Source organism: Apteryx mantelli, chromosome 2 (genome assembly GCF_036417845.1).
Source record: "Apteryx mantelli isolate bAptMan1 chromosome 2, bAptMan1.hap1, whole genome shotgun sequence".
Lineage (NCBI taxonomy): Eukaryota > Metazoa > Chordata > Aves > Apterygiformes > Apterygidae > Apteryx > Apteryx mantelli.
This window is the reverse complement of record NC_089979.1, coordinates 24,061,210-24,079,458: the sequence shown is the minus strand read 5'-3', so window position 1 is coordinate 24,079,458 and position 18,249 is coordinate 24,061,210. Positions and strand designations below refer to the sequence as shown.

The 18,249-nt window shown below is 39.6% G+C and overlaps 1 protein-coding gene across 1 annotated transcript in view; it reads right to left on the bottom strand.

Moving 5' to 3' along the window:
• Positions 1–4,389: 4,389 nt before the first annotated feature.
• LOC106483857 (neural-cadherin-like) overlaps positions 4,390–18,249 on the bottom strand; it is a 58,515-nt gene continuing 44,655 nt past the window's right edge. Inside the window, 14 exon segments of the mRNA XM_067290013.1 lie at positions 4,390–5,299; positions 5,736–5,890; positions 6,839–7,092; positions 8,582–8,594; positions 8,780–9,044; positions 9,325–9,379; positions 9,723–9,810; positions 12,766–12,946; positions 13,027–13,159; positions 13,303–13,430; positions 14,178–14,305; positions 14,605–14,819; positions 16,295–16,572; positions 17,601–17,833. Of these exon segments, the coding sequence (XP_067146114.1) occupies positions 4,898–5,299; positions 5,736–5,890; positions 6,839–7,092; positions 8,582–8,594; positions 8,780–9,044; positions 9,325–9,379; positions 9,723–9,810; positions 12,766–12,946; positions 13,027–13,159; positions 13,303–13,430; positions 14,178–14,305; positions 14,605–14,819; positions 16,295–16,572; positions 17,601–17,833 (2,528 nt within the window). The 3' untranslated portion in view covers positions 4,390–4,897.

Here is an 18,249-nt window from a genome sequence, read left to right as displayed (position 1 = left end):
GACTGAGTTGGAGGGAAAGGGTGAAGTAACTTACTCACAGCTTGCTAGCTAGATGGTCCTGCTAAGGTGTGCCAAATCCTACTGCCCTGCTTCAGCCCCTTGATCATGTTTTTTAGTGTTTCCCACATTCACACTTCCAGTAGTGAAGAAACAAAACCCAACAGTGAAGTTCTGCATTTGAACAGTGTTACTATCCTAATGATCAGGAGAGTCGACTGCATGCATTTAATGACTGCCAAGAGAAAACCAAAGAGTTCCTCATTTCTTTCCTGTCACATACAAAGGAAGGGAAGTTAAGAAAATGTATTTTTCTAAAGTGTTGATGTTTTATGTACAAAAGTGCTCACTCTCAGGTCTTTGTGCTGAGGGAAATAAAGAGTAAAGAATGATCAGATTAATTTGGTATAAAAATGAATCTACCTGAGGTAGTAGAAACTCCAGAGCAGGTTACTTAAGAAAGCTTTTAGCATTACTAATTGCAGCAGTCCAGTTTAAATCAGCAAAATTCTCTTCCAAAAAGGTAGGGACATATGATCCCACTACCGTAAGATAATACTAATTTCCCCTTTGGAGGTTGAACACTCAACCACTACAAAGAAACATATATAGAATGACTTGAGGTCAACTGACGCAAAGAGGTTCAGTCCAGTAATCATCCATGAGAAGACCTGCGATTACTTAGATGAAAAATATCATACTGTGCCAGTATTCTAGTATAACATCTCCCCAAATGAATGGGAACAGTAATTGCAGGGAAACCAAAGTATCTGTGATCCCGAAAGCAGTGCATCTCTTTCTCCTGGAAGAATCATAGAATAGCTGGGGTTGGAAGAGGTCTTTGGAGACCACCTGGTCCAATGCCCCTGCTCAAGCAGTGTCAGCTAAAGCAGGTTGCCCAGGACTGTGTCCAGTTGGGTTCTGAGTATCTCCAAGGATGGAGACTTCACAACCTCTCTGGGCAACCTGTTTCTGTGTTCAACCACCCTCACATGCCTTGCTATGAGATTAAAGATGCATCTCTAGAGATAAGGCAAAATCTTCACAACTCCTTCCCCTTTGGCTTCAATAGATGAGGCTTTCATCACCTTGTGTCAGAAGATAAAACATATAGTAATAAGTTTGGGTCATTAAAGGTATCCTCAGCTTATTGCCAGAGAGATTTTATCTCCAGCACTTGGCAGCACTTTAGATACCCTAGTAGCTGAAAGGATCACTACTAAAACTCTTCCTTCATGCTGAAGTAGTTTGTTGGAAAGCTCCGTGAAGCTAAACATCAATAATGTAAACTTTCTAAGTCGAGGAATTAAAAGTGTGAAAACAGTATCTATAAATGCATGGTCACAATTCATTGTAATATATTTGCCCTAGGAGACAAAATGAAAGTACATAGGTGACCTTAATTCAGGCATTTTTTCAGCTATAAAATTAGAATGACCCCTCCGCTTCCTGAAAATTTGATGAAAAAGAAAAATAACGTTGTTTCACCCAGGTTCCGATTAGAATGTCTTTTGAATTACTTTTGGCAGAAAGCAGGCATTTGGGGAGGGTGGGTAAAGGAAGAGATGAGGAAAGCGTATGAGGAAAAAAAATCATGGTGAGTTCTCCGCTAGCCACATGTGTTTCATCTGATTTGTGAATGTTAAGTGATAGTTGCTGAAATAAATGTGTATGTAGTGTCTCCTGGTGAAGAAAAATCAGTGAAGGCATTATGTAAGGGTTATGAACAGTTGAGAAGAAAGATGCTACCAATGAGAATCAGGCTTTTTAGCAAAACAGCCCTCCCCCAAACATGCAAAATTAATATTTTTTACCTAAATTACTTTTATTTGCTGGTTTAAATAAGAAGTAAGGAAATGGCTAATCATACATCCTCCTTCTTCCCATGTACACCTCAGTGCCTTCTTTCCATAAGGCAAAGAAAATAAGGCCTTGATCCCTAAACATAGGCAGATTCAAGGTAAGTGGCAGAAGCAGCTACTGCCTGTCAGCAGTAACTTCCACTGTTTGATATTAAAGTACTCTCCATTTACATAGTCCATGTCTGTTTATGGCAGGCTCTAAGCTGCCACTAGCCAAGACCCAATTCTCAAGGTTTTCAGATATCCCTGTTCCTAGGATGAAAATGTCTGGGAGAGAAGCAGAATGGATAGCTGAAGGTTTCAACTACTTCAGCCATTTGGTTGAATTTCTCAAATACTTTACCAAGAAAAGAGTTCTCAAAGGCTGTACAGCAAGTTTTCAGTGAAGACAGAATGCAAATCTCTTTTGCTCCAGTCATTGCATCAAGTGACAGGGCTGTTTTTCCTTTCCTGCAGGACTTACTCATTTTCGAACCAGCCACAACTTCTGTTGCAAGTGGAACAAGACATATTGTCTCAAATGAGTGCCCGAATGGCCCTTTCTCAGTCTTCATTTAGCAAGCACTCTCAGTACACAATGATACTGCAGGGGGAAGAAGTAAATGACATAGTCTGTCATATCATTCTCACACACAGAATCACATCTTCATAAACACCATTAGCTGTTCTGTCCCAATCTCTTGACACTCGATATGTCCCTTGTGGTACAAAATTCCTTTTTATCAAAAAGACGACATCCATTATATTCAACTCTCTAACTAGACAGTTATCTACTGTGCGGAAATGTTCTGTATTTTGCAGTAAGTGACCTAATAAGGCAGAAAAGCTTTCCTCTTTCTCACCTATCATGAGGACAGAAGTCCATTAAGTGTCCAGACTACAGTAATTTCTTAGCTTCCGTCCTGCCAGGTTACTTTGTGTTTTCAGCTATTTGAGGGAAAAATCAACTGCTGCTTCAGCTTTCCTAAGTTAATGTTTAATATGCATTCATATATAAAATGGCAGGCTTCAGAAGACTAATAATAAAAAATAATCCTCTGAATGATAATAGTTAGCCTGTCTCAAGCATCATTTGTAGCACATTGTTCAAATTATTTTCTTTCGGAAGAGAGAGAGTTTACCAATAGGGTAATTATGATAAGCTTTACTTGATACCAAGTCGAGAGGAGACAATTTAATAAAGAGTGATAAAAATGCATAGGCATTTAATGAAAATTTTCTAGGAGTTCAAGACTCAGAACAATTGCCTTACTGATGATCTGAAGCTCAGCAGATTTCATTTGCAGCACAATATATGTAATGTCCCAGAATGTAACAGATTTTATAATTTCTTACGAGAAGATCATACATCTTTAGAAAGCAGGGAAAATGTACATTAAGCGAGATGTGGTAATATGTTAGATAGCTACCCTATTTATTTTTTATGACTTCATAAGAACAAATCAATGCCCATTTGGCACAAAGAAGTCCTAGTCACTCTTTTGGTCCAAATCTTTGATAAATATTGGTGTTTTAATGTCATTTATGTAAATCATTTTATGGAATGAATACAGATTTTTTAATTCAGTTCATCTGGTGTTTTTGTTCACTTTTCAGTGCAAATTATATTTTTTTTAACAGTATCTCAAAATCTTCCTTCTATGTACAAAACTAAGATACATTTGCATTTCTTACACCAAGCAAAATGGCAACAGTAATGAAAGGCCTAAATTTAAAACAGTATTTATAAATCAAAGGAACTGTCAAGATTTCAACAAAAAAACAAACTTGCAGTATCATGGTGTACTAGTAATTAAAAACTACTAAGTGGAAAAAAAATTTAAAAAACCTTGGCATTTAAGAGCTTTTAAGCACTCTGTAAGCACTAACATTCACACATCACCCTCTGCACTGGGAATTGTCCTTATTTAAGGGAGAGAAGGAGAGGACAAGGGAGACGGAATGAGAAAGAACATTTTAAAGTGACTTACCCGTGGCCATAGAGATGAGTCAACATTAGATTTCATAAGTCTGACTCCCCTTCCATCCCATGCTCAAACCCCACTTTTGGGGAAGAGGGGATGGGAAGGAGGAGGCAAAGGGGGACAGGGCAGGTTTCCTATGCTTTATATTTTGAGGACTCCAATTTCTACAATAACTGTCCTGACTGAAAGAGTTCAGTTCCATCTTTTGCCTGGATTCCCTTCTAAGTTCTCTTCATGCCTGCTATCAGCTCTTCTTTTCCAACAGCAGACTTTGAAGAAGGGTTGTAGGTGTGATGGAAAGTTAGAAATAAAAGCTTACTGAATAGAAATGTTTTCCAAGTCTTACCACCACTTCTAAGAGTGTAAAACTGTCACAACAGCAAAGTGCTACTCACAGCTATGATAATTTGATCTTTCTGCTTTTTTCCCCATTTCACAGGTAATTAGAGAAAGGGGTTGTAGAGAAAAAGTCTCACAGGGTTGGGCAGCCTGTAAGAGTGAGCAAGTGTATGCAATGTTGGGAGAGATTAGAGTTAGAAGACAAAAGCTCAGAAGAGAAACAGAAATTTAAAATGTTTTATATTTAATATTTGTAATTGTGAGTTCACAGTCTAAAATGAATGCAATTTAAAAAATGCCCCACCCATTGCTATCCACATGATGGGAATCATATTTATACTAGGGAGAAAATAATTCAAGTTCTTGCATCCAGGACAGTTCTAGTAATTCACTGTGGTCTACACAAATAAAAAGGGATATTATTATACTATTTGATACAAATCCTACACTTGATTTGATACTATTTGATACAAATCCTACACTTCAAAGTTTTCAAGAAAACTCATATGTTAAAAGCCTTTGCAGTTCTATCTTTGAATAACTATTTATACAGGGCATATAAAAAGACTGTTCAGATTGTCACTTCTGGGAAAAGTGAACATTTCATACTATTGTTACTAAAAGTTTGCATCAAATAACTTAATTGATTTAGCTTAAATATAAAAAACCCCCATATTTTAATTTAAAAGAAGTGTCCATATGTCATGGCAATGTTTTGAGTCCCTTTAGCTCCAGTCACAAATGTTCATTTGAGAGCTCATAGGGTTCTTTAAGCCTGTCAAACTTTGGCCCCCACTCTTGGAGGCAATCATAATTTAGATCTTCATCACCACTAACGGAGTCTAAGGAACTAAGGCACCCTGCTAGAGAGCATTGCCCTTCTAAGCAGTAATGATGAATAGTGTCAGCTGGAAGACTTCGTAGATCATTGTCTGCATCCCAGACAATTTGAGACACATATTCCTTGAAATCTGGAACACTGGTAACAGCTGTTGTTGACTGTTTTTGACGTGCACGTTTTGGCAGCGAGTCTCTCTTTGGGCCGTTGGGTGTCATGGAGCGCAGAGCAGCTGCCCTCAAGGAGAAGTGGGGAATGTTTTGGACAGGTTTCTTCAGTTCATCTATATCATATGCATTCTGGAAAAAAAGAATACAAATATCAGAAAAAAACATGAAAGAAAACATGTTCCCAAAAATATTTTAAAAACCAATGCAACACAAAAACAGATTCTGTGAGTCTTCTACTAACTGAGGAGGAGAGTGGGGCTAGTTCAGAGGGCCAAGTTCAGATCATACCACATCCCTTTAAATACTGAGAGTCTTGAGCTAAACCAAGAATGCTATGTACAAAGTACTATGCTGTCCCCAGGGTGGCCCCCTAAAAGGTGGCCTCATTTGACCAGTGTGAAAAGTACAGATCAGATTGTAATAAAAGCCTCATACTCAATAGTTTTTATGTTAAAAAAAATGCAAACAATTGGGTGAAGGCAATAAAAAAAGTTAAATAAAGGTCTAGAAAAGGAAGGTAAGGAGATGTTTGGTTTGCAAAGACTGAACTGAAGCTGCATCATACCTGGTCACGTTCTCCTCCTCCTCCTTCATTATAATTGAAGATGTTTTCTCTAACATCCTCCCAGCTTTCATGCTCTTCAGGAATGTGGTAAATTCCTCCTTTCCGAAACCCTGAACTTCCCCACTGACTCCACACTGTGTAGGAGACCAAGAGAGCTGGAAAAAATGAATATACATATTTGTTATATGACATACGACAAAGTATGACATATGACAAATACATAGTTATATGACTCCTGAGATATAAAATCAACTCTTATTTTAAAAGCAAATTCCCAGGTAAGAAATGCATAATTGTTAGTGTATAAACAAGTTATTTTCAGGAAGGTAAAGAATCATCTATATATATATTACATCATAAACTTCATTAAAAGGGTATTTTACTTACCTAAAGGAATCCATTTAAATAGAAGGCATTTTGGCCAATCTCTGGCCTTTCACCAATCCTAAGTAAATAAGATACCCAAAGTAAGTAAAACACCGTTTTAATGAAGGTTACAAATGTAATATAATCATTGGAATCTTTACTATTCTGAGATTTGTATGCAGTTTTTCATTATCAATATGGGAAACGGGCAATCATATTATTATTTCAACCAAAGTGCATCTAAAACTGGACACATTCAGAACATTTATTTTTGCCCTGCATTCTTAATGAGGCTTGCCTCATTCACATAACCATAGAGGTCATAAACTCTCTAGAGAAAGCTCTCTGCCTTCCTAATATGTGAATAGCATATACTCGTTGTAGGTGCTATGTAATACTCATGTTAGGGTTCAGGGCAGGTGGAAGTTTCAGATGAAAATGGATGCACATAGATTTGCACACACAGATGGAAAGTCCCTATTTAAGAAGGAGCGAAAATAAGTGATTCTGGAAGAGGGAAATTCTAAATTTGCTTGAACTGTCTTTAAGCAAATAAACTGTAACCATGTGCTGATGCCTGTCTCTTAGCATCCTCAAATGAACACCAACTGGTGATCTCCAGAAAAGATGAAACACTGGTCACAGTATCCAAGGAGTAAAGCAGACTTGACTCAATGGAGGAAGGTGCAAGACGAAAAAAAAAAAAAACAGACAAGCCAACAAACTTGCTTTCCTACCTAGGAAGACTAGGAGGCACATGCTGATTGCCAGAATAGAGCCAGAGCTGAGTCCGACTGGTCTTCCTGCCTTCACCTGGCTAATTTCACACCATCTTCCCTTGTAACCATCAGGGCACTGGCAGATAGTCTTGTCTTGGGATTGGGCCACACAGTTACCCCCATTTCTACAGGTCCAGTGTCCACAAGGTGATGAGGTACAATGTCTGAGCCCTGTAAGGTTATCAGTCACTTCTACTTTCCCAGCTGGACACCTGAACAAAAGAAAGCACAAGATACTTTTTAGGCAGGAGAAGCACCTGGAGTTGTGTGTTTCTTTGTGTGAAGTTTGTTGCTTTCATTTATTTCTTTAAAACTAACAATTATTTTCAAGCAAATCACAAATCCACATTGATAACATGAAACACAGGTGAACTCTAACATAGCAAGCTTGTAGGCTTAGGAAAATGTGAACATATGTTCTGCTTTCCCTGTCCAGGTAACATATGAAAAAGTTTCACTCCTTCCTTAAAAAAAAGGATCTCTCAGCTTCTGAGCAGTAACCCTTTTTACAGATTGGTCTGAAAGGCCTAACAGGAAATGGATAACTGAGACCAAAGGAAAAAGGGCTAGCAAGCACTTAGTATAAGCTTGGTAACATTCATTTGGACCTTTGGGAAAAAGAAGTCATTGCCCTGCTGAGAATGACCCATCTTGTCTTTCAGGACTTTAACCTGCAAATAAAGTGTTTTCTTCTGATATGAAATTGGAGAGGCAATGCAGGAATACTCTGAGGAGTACAAGATCTGCTTTCTGCTCTCCAAGGAGCAGAAACTTTGGTACTAGTGAATAAATGAAGAGTCCCTTTCAATTGTTCTTTCACAAGTGGACTGAAGAGAGGAGTGTCCTGAGGCATGTTTAAGACTCTCCCATCTCACAGCCTCTTTCACTAATGATTCAGTAGGCCTCAGAAGTGCCAAAAGTAAATGACATTCCTATCTCCAGCCACGACACAAGTTAATCTAATTCTGGTTGACCTGGAGGAATTTAAGAGGCACAAGCACCTTCTCCCAGTCTTGTATGATTGCTTTTTTGAACAAAAATGCCTGGATTTTCATTTGCATATTTTAATATGTTAGTAATTTTTGTCAAATGTTGGGTCTTCTCCAAGAAACTTACTGAACACAGTATCAGGCTGCGGGGCTCTGGTTCTGATCTTGGGCAGCCAGTTTTAGAAACCGGTTTTGTGACAGTCTAATTTTGAAAAGCTCTTTATTTTATACAACAAGCTCTTTATTTTATACACATACGCACGAGACCTTAAAGCATGCTGCACTGCTGAAAAACTTAAAAAGGACCTTATACTCCTTATCAGTTTTACTTTAGAAGAGCTACAGGACACGTGTCTGGGTGCCCTGGTTGACTTACAGATCTACAGTGCTTCTCCAGGACAGCTTGGATGTGCCAATGCAATGATTTAGCAGAACTGTGCTATGAACCAGAACACCCTCATTAAATTAATCTAGATTAAGTTGCCTTCTGTTGAGCCACAGTCTCAAAGTCCCAGCACCCCCACTGGATGAAACAGAAGGAGAGCTATGAAATGTCTTGTAAATCTTTACCCTCCTATCAGAAAATGTTGTGTCTGTTCCTTAAGCCTTTCCCAATCAAAAAGGGAGTGAAGATCCCAGCATGACTTCCCCACTGGGGGCCTCTAGCATGTGAAATAAAAACCTGAAGTGCTATATTTACAGGAAATCTCACATCTTCACTAGGACTAAATATAATGGCAAATGGAGAACAGAATATTAGCCCTGAATTCCCCAGTAGAGGAGGTGGGCTTTGATGGGCACAGCAGTCTCCATGGGAATTCTTACTTGGATTTTAGACTCTTCAATATCTCTGAAGATTCCACTTGTAGATTTTAACTCCCTCCTTTTGCAAACTCATCATATCACTTACCTTGGAAATCACTCTCTGAATGGTTGGGAAGGCGGTTTCCTAGCACAATGCTTGTCCAATCCATTTCAAACCATCTGTTTGTACCCAAGACAGAGGTCACTTCTTGATCACCTCCCCCATCATTAACACACAGGGTAAATTCATTGTTGTAGCGCTCCATGGTCAGCAGAACCCACTGGCCGTTGTTTATACATAAGGTGCTCATCCTCAGAGAGTAATTTTTGTCCTCCAAGCTGAAGTTTACACTGAAGGAACCGCCAAACACCTAAAAGACGACGATAGAGACCTTTACTCACAATAGAAATGCACATCTGAATGTTATGACGGGGGCTGCCTCAAGAAATGAACCTCAGTTTTAAATACAAATGGCACTCTTGTTTTTAAAGGTGCAATAAGGTGCTTTATTTCAAGATAAAAGTTACAAGAACAAACTGCAGGTCTAGGAATTACCAGTTTTCTTCCCTACAGGCCTCTTTTTAAGTAAGATGAGATTTTTCATCAGTCTCCTCCCTATTGATCTCTATCTCTAAGTCTTCCTAGCTGACCCTCCAATTATAGTTGGAATAATTAGCCTCTACTTGGCTAAAATAATCCACATGGCTTTTTTCAACAGAAACAAAAAACATAGGCAGAAGTTTTACAGCCAGAGACAGAAGCAAAGGGGAAAGGCAAGCAAGACAAAACACTCTTCCCCACTCCACATGTATCACATGCACTGACCTGCACTTTTTGCAACTAGAATTTGCGCTACAAAAAGCTATTACTACATTCTCTTGCAGCCAAGAAACACTATTCTGGCTGTGCTTTATTTCTGAGAAGGACAACACAAATGAGAGCAGTTATTCTCATATGAAAAATGCTTAGTCTTTATTACACTGAAGAATAGTTGTCTTTAATCAGAAAATGCATTTTTTTCTCTTATTGCACTACTCTGTGACATCACAGCTGGATGTGAGTGCTGTGGGCACTGAGAATGCTTCTCAGCTCATAATGGATCCAGCTGTCCCTTCCAAAAGCCCATTCTGGAAGTGCTAAACACAACACACAAACAAACAGGAAATCCTCAGTACTTACTGCTCCCACAGATCTCCACAGTTTAAGAACTTACCAATTCCGAATGTCAGAATTTTAGCTATTAAGAAACCCTAACGTAATGAAATGTCATGGGAAGCACCCACTGCCTCCAACAGGAAATCCCCCCCAAGGGAATTAAGAGAAAAAGAACAAACCAAGAATATAGACTTTAGGCATACATGGAGATTTGACAATGTCTCTAATATTCTGCCTGCCACAAGCTGCACATTCACCCAATCACTCCTACACTAGCCCAATAACTTTTTTTTTTTAAACTGAAACATATCTTCCAGTAAAGTATTTGGCTTTGATCTGAAGACAAAAAGACTTAGAATCTAACATTTCCTTCAGTAGTTTAGTCCTGTGGTTAATAACCTTTACTGCTAGAAAATATGCACCTTTCTTTCCATTTCAGTTGGAACAAAAGAAAGCCCTGCGGCAGGCACAGAGTCAAAAGTCAGAATACAGAATTTTTGTTTATAGAAAGATTAAGTCAGTGTTTATTATCTTAACTAAGGAAAACACACTGAAATTCACTCTTCCCCATCATCCTGGGGACTCCATCTGAGAGTTGTCCAGCAGAGAACTGGATGAAGATGCTCTACACCCTTTCAGTAAACCAAATATCACTAAACCAAAAAGATCCTGGTGCTCTTGTGCAGCAGATACTCATTTTGGCCTCATTCTCTGACAGCAATCCTAGATCTGCTTGTTCCGGGCACAATTTATTCAGAAAAAGGAACAACTTCTTACCAAATAAAGATATACTCCAAACTAGTCATGCAGTGACTGGACAGGAAGAAAACTGGGTTACCAACAACTAATCAGAGGTCAGTGTCACATAAGCAGAAGTCCAAAAAGTGCCCAACAGGTGCTGGGACACTTAGTCTGGGTCCCAAGACATGAAATATCAAATGACCAAAAGACTTAATCTCTGCACTCCCTCTTCCTCTCACTCTTTTTCCTATCTCTTTTCTTTCTTAAAGCATATTTTATTCTCCTCTAGCTAACCTCCTTACACTCTTCCTTGCCCACTGTTCTTTTTTGTTCAGTATCTCTGCATCTACAGGCTCTAGCTGATGAGAAGAGAGGAATTTTCTTGGGATGTTCTAGTGATTCCTGTCCCCAGCTGTCTGCTCCTTCCTGCAAGCAAGGCTCAGCCATTCATAAAGCATCAGCTGAACACCAGCATTTTACAGCCCAACTTATTAGAAGAAATTGGAACTACTCCAAGTTCTCCTTATACATTAGGATGCGATTTGTGGATTAATTGGTTCCTGAGCAACTGGTTTCCACCACAAAGGTGTAGGGTAGGAACCAATACAGCTGTTCCAAATAAGCAGTTGGGCTTGTGAACCAGAGCCCCAAGAAAATGCAAAACAAAAGACTTAAAGCTAGGCAGACTTTTATAGACCATTATCACTTGTCTGCAAAACATCAGTACAAGTAACTGAGCTAATAGTAACCACTTAGGTGGCCACTATAAACACTTTAAACAATGAAAGCTCCAGGCTCAGAGTATGCCAATTATGATTCTGGTCCTCTCAATCCTCACCACACTGGACAGAGCTCTCTCTGAGTAATTTAATGTCACCTTTTAAGTCTTGTGTGAGAGATGGAGAAAGGAGGAGTGAGTATGGCTCCTTGTATAAGGTATTATTCCTCCCTCTACAAGAAGGAAAACTAAGCACATTAAGTTGAAAAGATATGTACAACACACAACCAGCCATGTCTACTGATCACAACACATTGATTCAACAATAGCTGGCACATGGCCCTTTCCAACTGATCACTGCTGCTCGTCTTTGTCTGTAGTTCATTCAAATTACAGAACTGAGGGGGCTAATTCTCTTCAAACACTGCACAAAGCCCCAAATTTTATGGGGCACAAGTGTTCATTACAGACTGTTACAACCAACCCCATCATTTGTACCTTGTATGTAGATGGAGAAGACTGACACAGGGCAGGTAAAGTCCCCATACTACTGTAGCGCACATCTGATTTCACTTGTACCTCAGAGCAGTGGCTATGAGTCTGTGTGGAGAGTTGCTGAATGTACTGCATTAGGAAGAACAGAGCCAACTTCAAGTGTATGCCCCTGTGTCCTGAACATGGCCCTGGGCTGCTGGGAGCACTTTACACATCAAAGAATGTATTTCTTAAATTTCTGAATTGCTAAAATTTTGCACTTTTTAACAATGCCTCTGAGGTTTTCATTATCCACTTGTTTTCATTATCCACTTGTTTGCAAGTTTTTGTTCTCTGATGCATGTTTCCTGCTGATTTTGTACAGGATAACACATTTGCTGGAGCTAGCCTGGTATTACGTCCTTACATGAACCCTCTGCCGTGGTCTAAAGGTGTTTCACAAGTTTGAGTTCACTTCAGGGACAGAGGGAAGTGCAATTATCCTCCTTTTACAGATGGAAAACTGTGCCTGGGGGAATTGAGGGATGTGTCCCCAGGTTTCACAGAGAGAACCTACCAAGATCTGCCACGTCCCAAGCTGGCATTTAGTCACTCTTACGACCACCACAGGATGACAAATAGTACCACATTCATTAAATTTCATTTTATGATCTGTATGGCCAGAGGAAGAATACCAACGCAAAATGTTTCATCTTTCATTACTGACAAATAAGATGATGTAAAAACAATACAAAACAACCCATCGGACCACTTGCTTCCTCCACAAAGTAAAGCAGTCCTCATCAAGAGCCTCATCTGTGACATTATCTTTATTCAACAAGAGTTAGAAGGATCTTTACATTGATGCAGGTCTAAATCACACCCAGAGTGCAGCACGGTATTGAGCTACTTAGTTCAAAGTCCTGGCAAGTTTACAGCAGTATGTTTTGATGCCTGTTCCCACAGATTCTCACCATTAATTTCCTCCCAGAACTTACAGTACCTTTGTCACATGCTGGTCCAGCATATCCTGGGGAACAGTCACAGCGAAAGAAATCCCAACCACCAACACACTTGCCATGAACACCACAGGAGGCCACCCCAGCACTCTTACACGTTTCATCCATCAGGACACACCCGGGAGCGCTGTTAAAGGACTCTGCAGGGTGCTCTAAATCATAGACCTAGAACAGGCAACAAAAGCACCACATCAGGTGTCTACAGTTAGCATCAGTAAACCCAAGATTGGTCTTAGCAGCCCTACCTTACTATCAACAATGACACTGCGTACACAGCCAACAAAACCTCTAAAGTGCTTTTGTGAATTGTGATAAGGCAAAGTCTTCTTAACTCCACCCAACTGCAGGGGCTGGTGAACACTGAAGAGCCCACCCATGCTGAAGGGAAAACAGGGAAAGAAAGAATTAGTGGAACGTAAATACAAAAACTTGGCTGATTTTTTTTCCTCATCTCCCCTCCCCTTTTTTCTTAGCTCTTTTCAGTGCTTATTTTTCCAGTTCATGTTGTTCATGTTTCTTACCTCTGAGTTCCCATAGTCTCTTCAGAGGCTTCACAGACAGTCAAATCCATTTGGGAGATCTTCTTAGTGATACTGCTACTGTCTCTGACTGAGACATTTATGCAGTGGTCAAGAATCAGCTTCACTTTCTGGAGAAAGGCATTACTGAATTGCATCAGGAGATAGTGATATATTTTAATTACATATTTTATTTCAGTAAGCAGAAGGGGGGGCATAGTAACTAGAAATTAAAAGGTAGGGAAGTTTATTAAAATAATAAAACACTACCACATACTAATCTGGAAAGTTACTGCACATGGCATATAACTAAGGAACCTACCAGAGCAGGCCAAGTCACTGGCACAGTAAAGAGAAAACAGGATTTTCTTGATGTTTTCTGCAGGCTCCCCATCCCAGATCCTGACATACCCTCAACTTGTCTTATCGGGTAGAGGAAGGGGCAACCTAGCAGATGCCTTCACCAGTATTGTATTAGCAAGAAATTCCCCCTATACAGAAGTGTATCTGTCTAAACTCACTTGGTGGGCCAGAGTTTCCTGCTCACAGAAATAAAGGACATTTCACTCCATCAGTCCAGGAACAAATTTGCCTTTAGCTCTCTGAGCTATCACAAGTCTGTGGTCTAACCACTAGAGAAGACCATTAAACAAAAAAAAAGCAGGGCTCACTTCAAAGTTAGATCAGACTGCTCAAGGCCTTGTCCTGATTCACTGCCTCAAGACTAAGGGGAAATCTGAGCTGACAAACATTAATTCGCATTGCTGCAGTGATGAAATGGTTGAAGAGCGAGCTCTAAAGAAATGAGAAAGTACTCTGAAGGGATAACTAGGTACATGAAATAGTGCTTCCCCAGGATTGTCTCTGTTTACACTTGCCTTTCCATCATGTATAATTTTTATATTATGCCAGTGGCAATCTGCAACGTTAACTTTTCGTGACAGCTGCAGGAAAAGGTCACCAGAGCTGTGTCTCACAGTCAGTGATGGGACACCACCCAAGAGCTCTGCAAAGAAAAGACTTATTGGATAAGCATTAGCCATATTCCCATACTAAGCCAGGTGAACTCAATGTCACAGGTAGATTTCAGTTTGAGGAGTTCTTTAGACAGTGGAAGACACTTAATTAAAAAAAATGCCGCTTCTAGTACAGTGACTAGATACAGCCTGGGAATCCTGGCAAATTATTCTGCATTTTGCTTATTTTTTGAGAATAACTTTCCAAGCCATTTTAAAAACCTATTAACTGTAAGTAGAATCCCAAGTCAGACAAACACAAAGAACAAATATTTCTTAAGTTTTTAACCTAATGCAAGGAAATTTTCCATTTCTCCAGGCTGCCCTCGTGCTACTGGTCCCTGGTACAACAGAAGGCCATCAGCCACTTCAGTGATAAACTCTAAGGAGATACGGCTCTCAAAGCAAGGCTTAAGAGGAGGGAATCAGGCATAACCATGGCCTCTGAAGCTGTGTTTTGTCTGCTGGCAATCTGGTCCATGGAAATTTGCAGGACATTTGCATCTGTGCAAAAAAAAAAAAAAAAAAAAAATCCACCATCCAAGCAGAACTCACTAAGGGCTTTTCCTACAGCAGAACTCCCCACTCCAACCACAGGAGCCCATGTTGCCCAGACCCTAGTATGAGTTAAACAAGCAGTAGCAAAGCACCTCTGTCACAAAATGTTTGCTATTGATTTCTTTGTACAAACACAGTTTAGCTTTAGTTCTAAATCACACTATGTCTATGTAAGAATAATTTTGTGAATAAATAATTGAGCCTTTGTAATATAGAAAGCACACGAAAACCTCTGATCTCTTTAGCAAAAGAAGAAAACAACATTTCACTAGGCCTAGCTACCAGCTTGGTTAAAAAGACTTTATAATCTTGACAGGGAAACCAAAGGAAGGGTGCAAGAAGGCAAAAGAAACCTTTTCTGGTTTGGCAGAAAAAGCGAGCAAAGGGGTGACAGTCACAGAACTTCATAATCTCACTCTTATTGCAAGCCACTTACTGGTTTATTTCCTTTACACTAGGAAAAATAGGTGTTCAGGGTTCATTCTTTGTTTGTTAACACTCTAGTGATTCAAGAATGAACAAAGAGCAATCACAGCATGACAATAACAAAAACTGTAAGAGGGAAACCAAAGGAGCAACAGAAATGGGAAAGGGAACAGAGAGGGAGAACAGCTGGGCACCTATTTCTATTTCCCACAGTTTGCCAGTACCTAGTGAGAGCAGAATAAGAGGAGTAGGACAGGGAAGAAAAGATTACTCATAAAAATACCGAAAATGGAGCAAAAGTCTCAAAGTTGAGCAAATGATAGGTGGCAGAACACTGTCAAGCGTTACAATATTTCCAGGCAGCTAAACTTCCCTGGTTGGTTACATCTGAGCAGTAATTTGGGACTCATTTAGACCTTTACCATATCCAGGACTTCTGCAGCTTCAGTCTGAGTCCTATCACCCCCATCAAGGGTTCTCAAGAGCTTCTGGGTAGCTGTTTCTGCCCTCCTATGTTGGGATGTGTGTTCTGAAGCAAACATGCTTAGGGTATGCTTTCTAAAAGGGTGCCAGGCTCATACCGAGCTACTACAATCCCATCATGGTTTCATCTTCATACTATTTTTGTCTATGAGGTGCCCTTTTTGGAGAAAAAAAGAGGAAGCAAGGAACATGGGGAAGAGGCTAGTAAGTGACACAGTTGAAGTGTTTAATAATATTAATGTAGGCTGCACAGAACATGAACATTTTGCAGGGTGCCATTAAGGGAACCAGTGGAGCCTGCAAACCTCCCAAGGCTCTCCTGGAGACTATGAACGAACTTAAGTAGCTGGTTGAAAATAGAGATTTGTTTGCAAGACCCACGTGAAGTACAACAAAACCCAGATCACCACAGTGAGAAGACACGCAATGCCATCTCCTCACACTTCCCATCCTCCTCCTTACAGATGGCGTTTGAAGCGTTTTGCCTGTACGCCAGACAAAGCTTTACCAACCTGTAGCCCAAATCAGTATCCACACATGAGCCGCCATTGAGACAAGGATTTGTCCGGTACGAAGAGCAGGAGAGATGAGGGCTCTCCTGAGCTGCACAGCTGCACTGGGCACTACTCAGGACTGTCACTGACACCAGTGAAATGCTTCCAGCCATGGTTATTGCGGGCACAGGACTCTGTTCATACTTGCTGATGCATCCAGTGCTATGAGTGCAATTTGCAGTCACACATTCATCAATGCCAATTTGGGTGATATTTATATCCAAGATGTTTTCCAGCTGTGGAGAACAATTATTTGTATTCATCTGACTTTTCCACAGAGAGGAAGCTCATGGATTATAAATGACAGCTATGGCCTTAATTTATTCTCAAAACTGGTCGCTGTACCACTTCTTTCCAACATCTACCTCACTCTAACCAGCCAAAGGCAGGTCAGCCTGGTATCTGCTATGCCAAAAGCCTCAGCCTAAGTCAGTTATAGTGTGAGTGAATATTTCAAAGACAAAAATATTGGGGAATTAATTATAAGTAGAGTGAATAAATTAATTACTTTTAGCTTTGGGAGATTATCTATGTAGGATCTGGGTTCTGTTTTTAATTTAGACTTTTGTCTTAAAAAGCTTGGGAAAGAAAGGCAGGCATTGTGCAACGCAGAAATACCTTTTCTGGCAACAGTCAGTTATTACTGCAGGTAATGATTTTAAACACTACTGTATTCCAATCTATGTGTACCCATAGACACATTTCAAACAGAGCAAGTAGTTTAGCTATTAGCAGAACTTTTTTTGCACAAGGGGCAGGAACCTTACTAAATTTTCAATTTACATTTCCAGCCTGTTTTTCTACTGCGGAATGGTTATTTTACTACTTTGCCTTCTTCAATCATAAAGCTGGAACTTTTGACTGAACACAGGCTTATGAGTTTCGCTTACAGAACATTTCTGTGTAGAAGAAAATAAATCGAAACATTAAGACAGCATGTAGAAAGGCAACAGCCAAACACATCCTTTAAACCGGTTTTTACAGTCAACAGAAAAAAACATGTTCACATCCCTGAAAGTTAGCTCAGTGTGTCTGTGTGACTCAACATGCATTTACAGGCTGGCTTTTAAAACATTCATATTTGAAACTTTTAATCAAAGTACTAAAGGAATATTTGACTTTACTGAATAAAATTGTCCATTTTTCTCACATACAACCCCCTCAATCAGTCATTCTAAACATGCATGTTCACTAGTCAATGGATATTGTTTGAAAAGACACAATAACAAGATGGTGTGTTTTCATATGAATTAAACACACTTACCTGTGCTCTAGATACTGCTACATTGCCGTTTAGTTTTTCTGCCTTATAATAGGGTGGACCATAAACTGCAAACCAAACGTCAACCCCTGGAGTTCGACTTGGGCTTTTTAATACACTGAAAATATGAACATTTTCCAGTTGGGCTGATATGACTTCTGAAAGCAGCTTCTTCATTTGGTAGTATTTACTCTCTTTTTCAGGGAACTGGGATATGAACTCCTCTGGAGTGATATCTGTAACAGAATTTTAAATCCTGACAAACACATATGTTGGAGGCTACAACTGTTGTAGCAATAAAAGAGAGGAGCACCACAGAACAAAATATTAACGCTGCAGAAAAAGCACTCAGCTGCAAATTCACCAATGTTTTCATTTTCAGGCTCTGAAATTTTCCATGCTGGATTCTGCCATAGGATTTTTGTTCTGAAACTTTTTGACTCTTATGTGTTTGTCTTTTTTTCATTCTTTTAAATCAGAACCATGTTTAAGAAGATTTTACTTTTCCACAAAGATTGAAGTAATTCAATGAATTTCAGGCAGATTGTTCAAATAATTTTTTTTAAAAACATTAACTGCTGTTTTGTTGCAAAGTTGGTGTAGAAATTTCACGTTTGTGACTTTTGCATCAAACTAGCATTTCCTGCTGCCT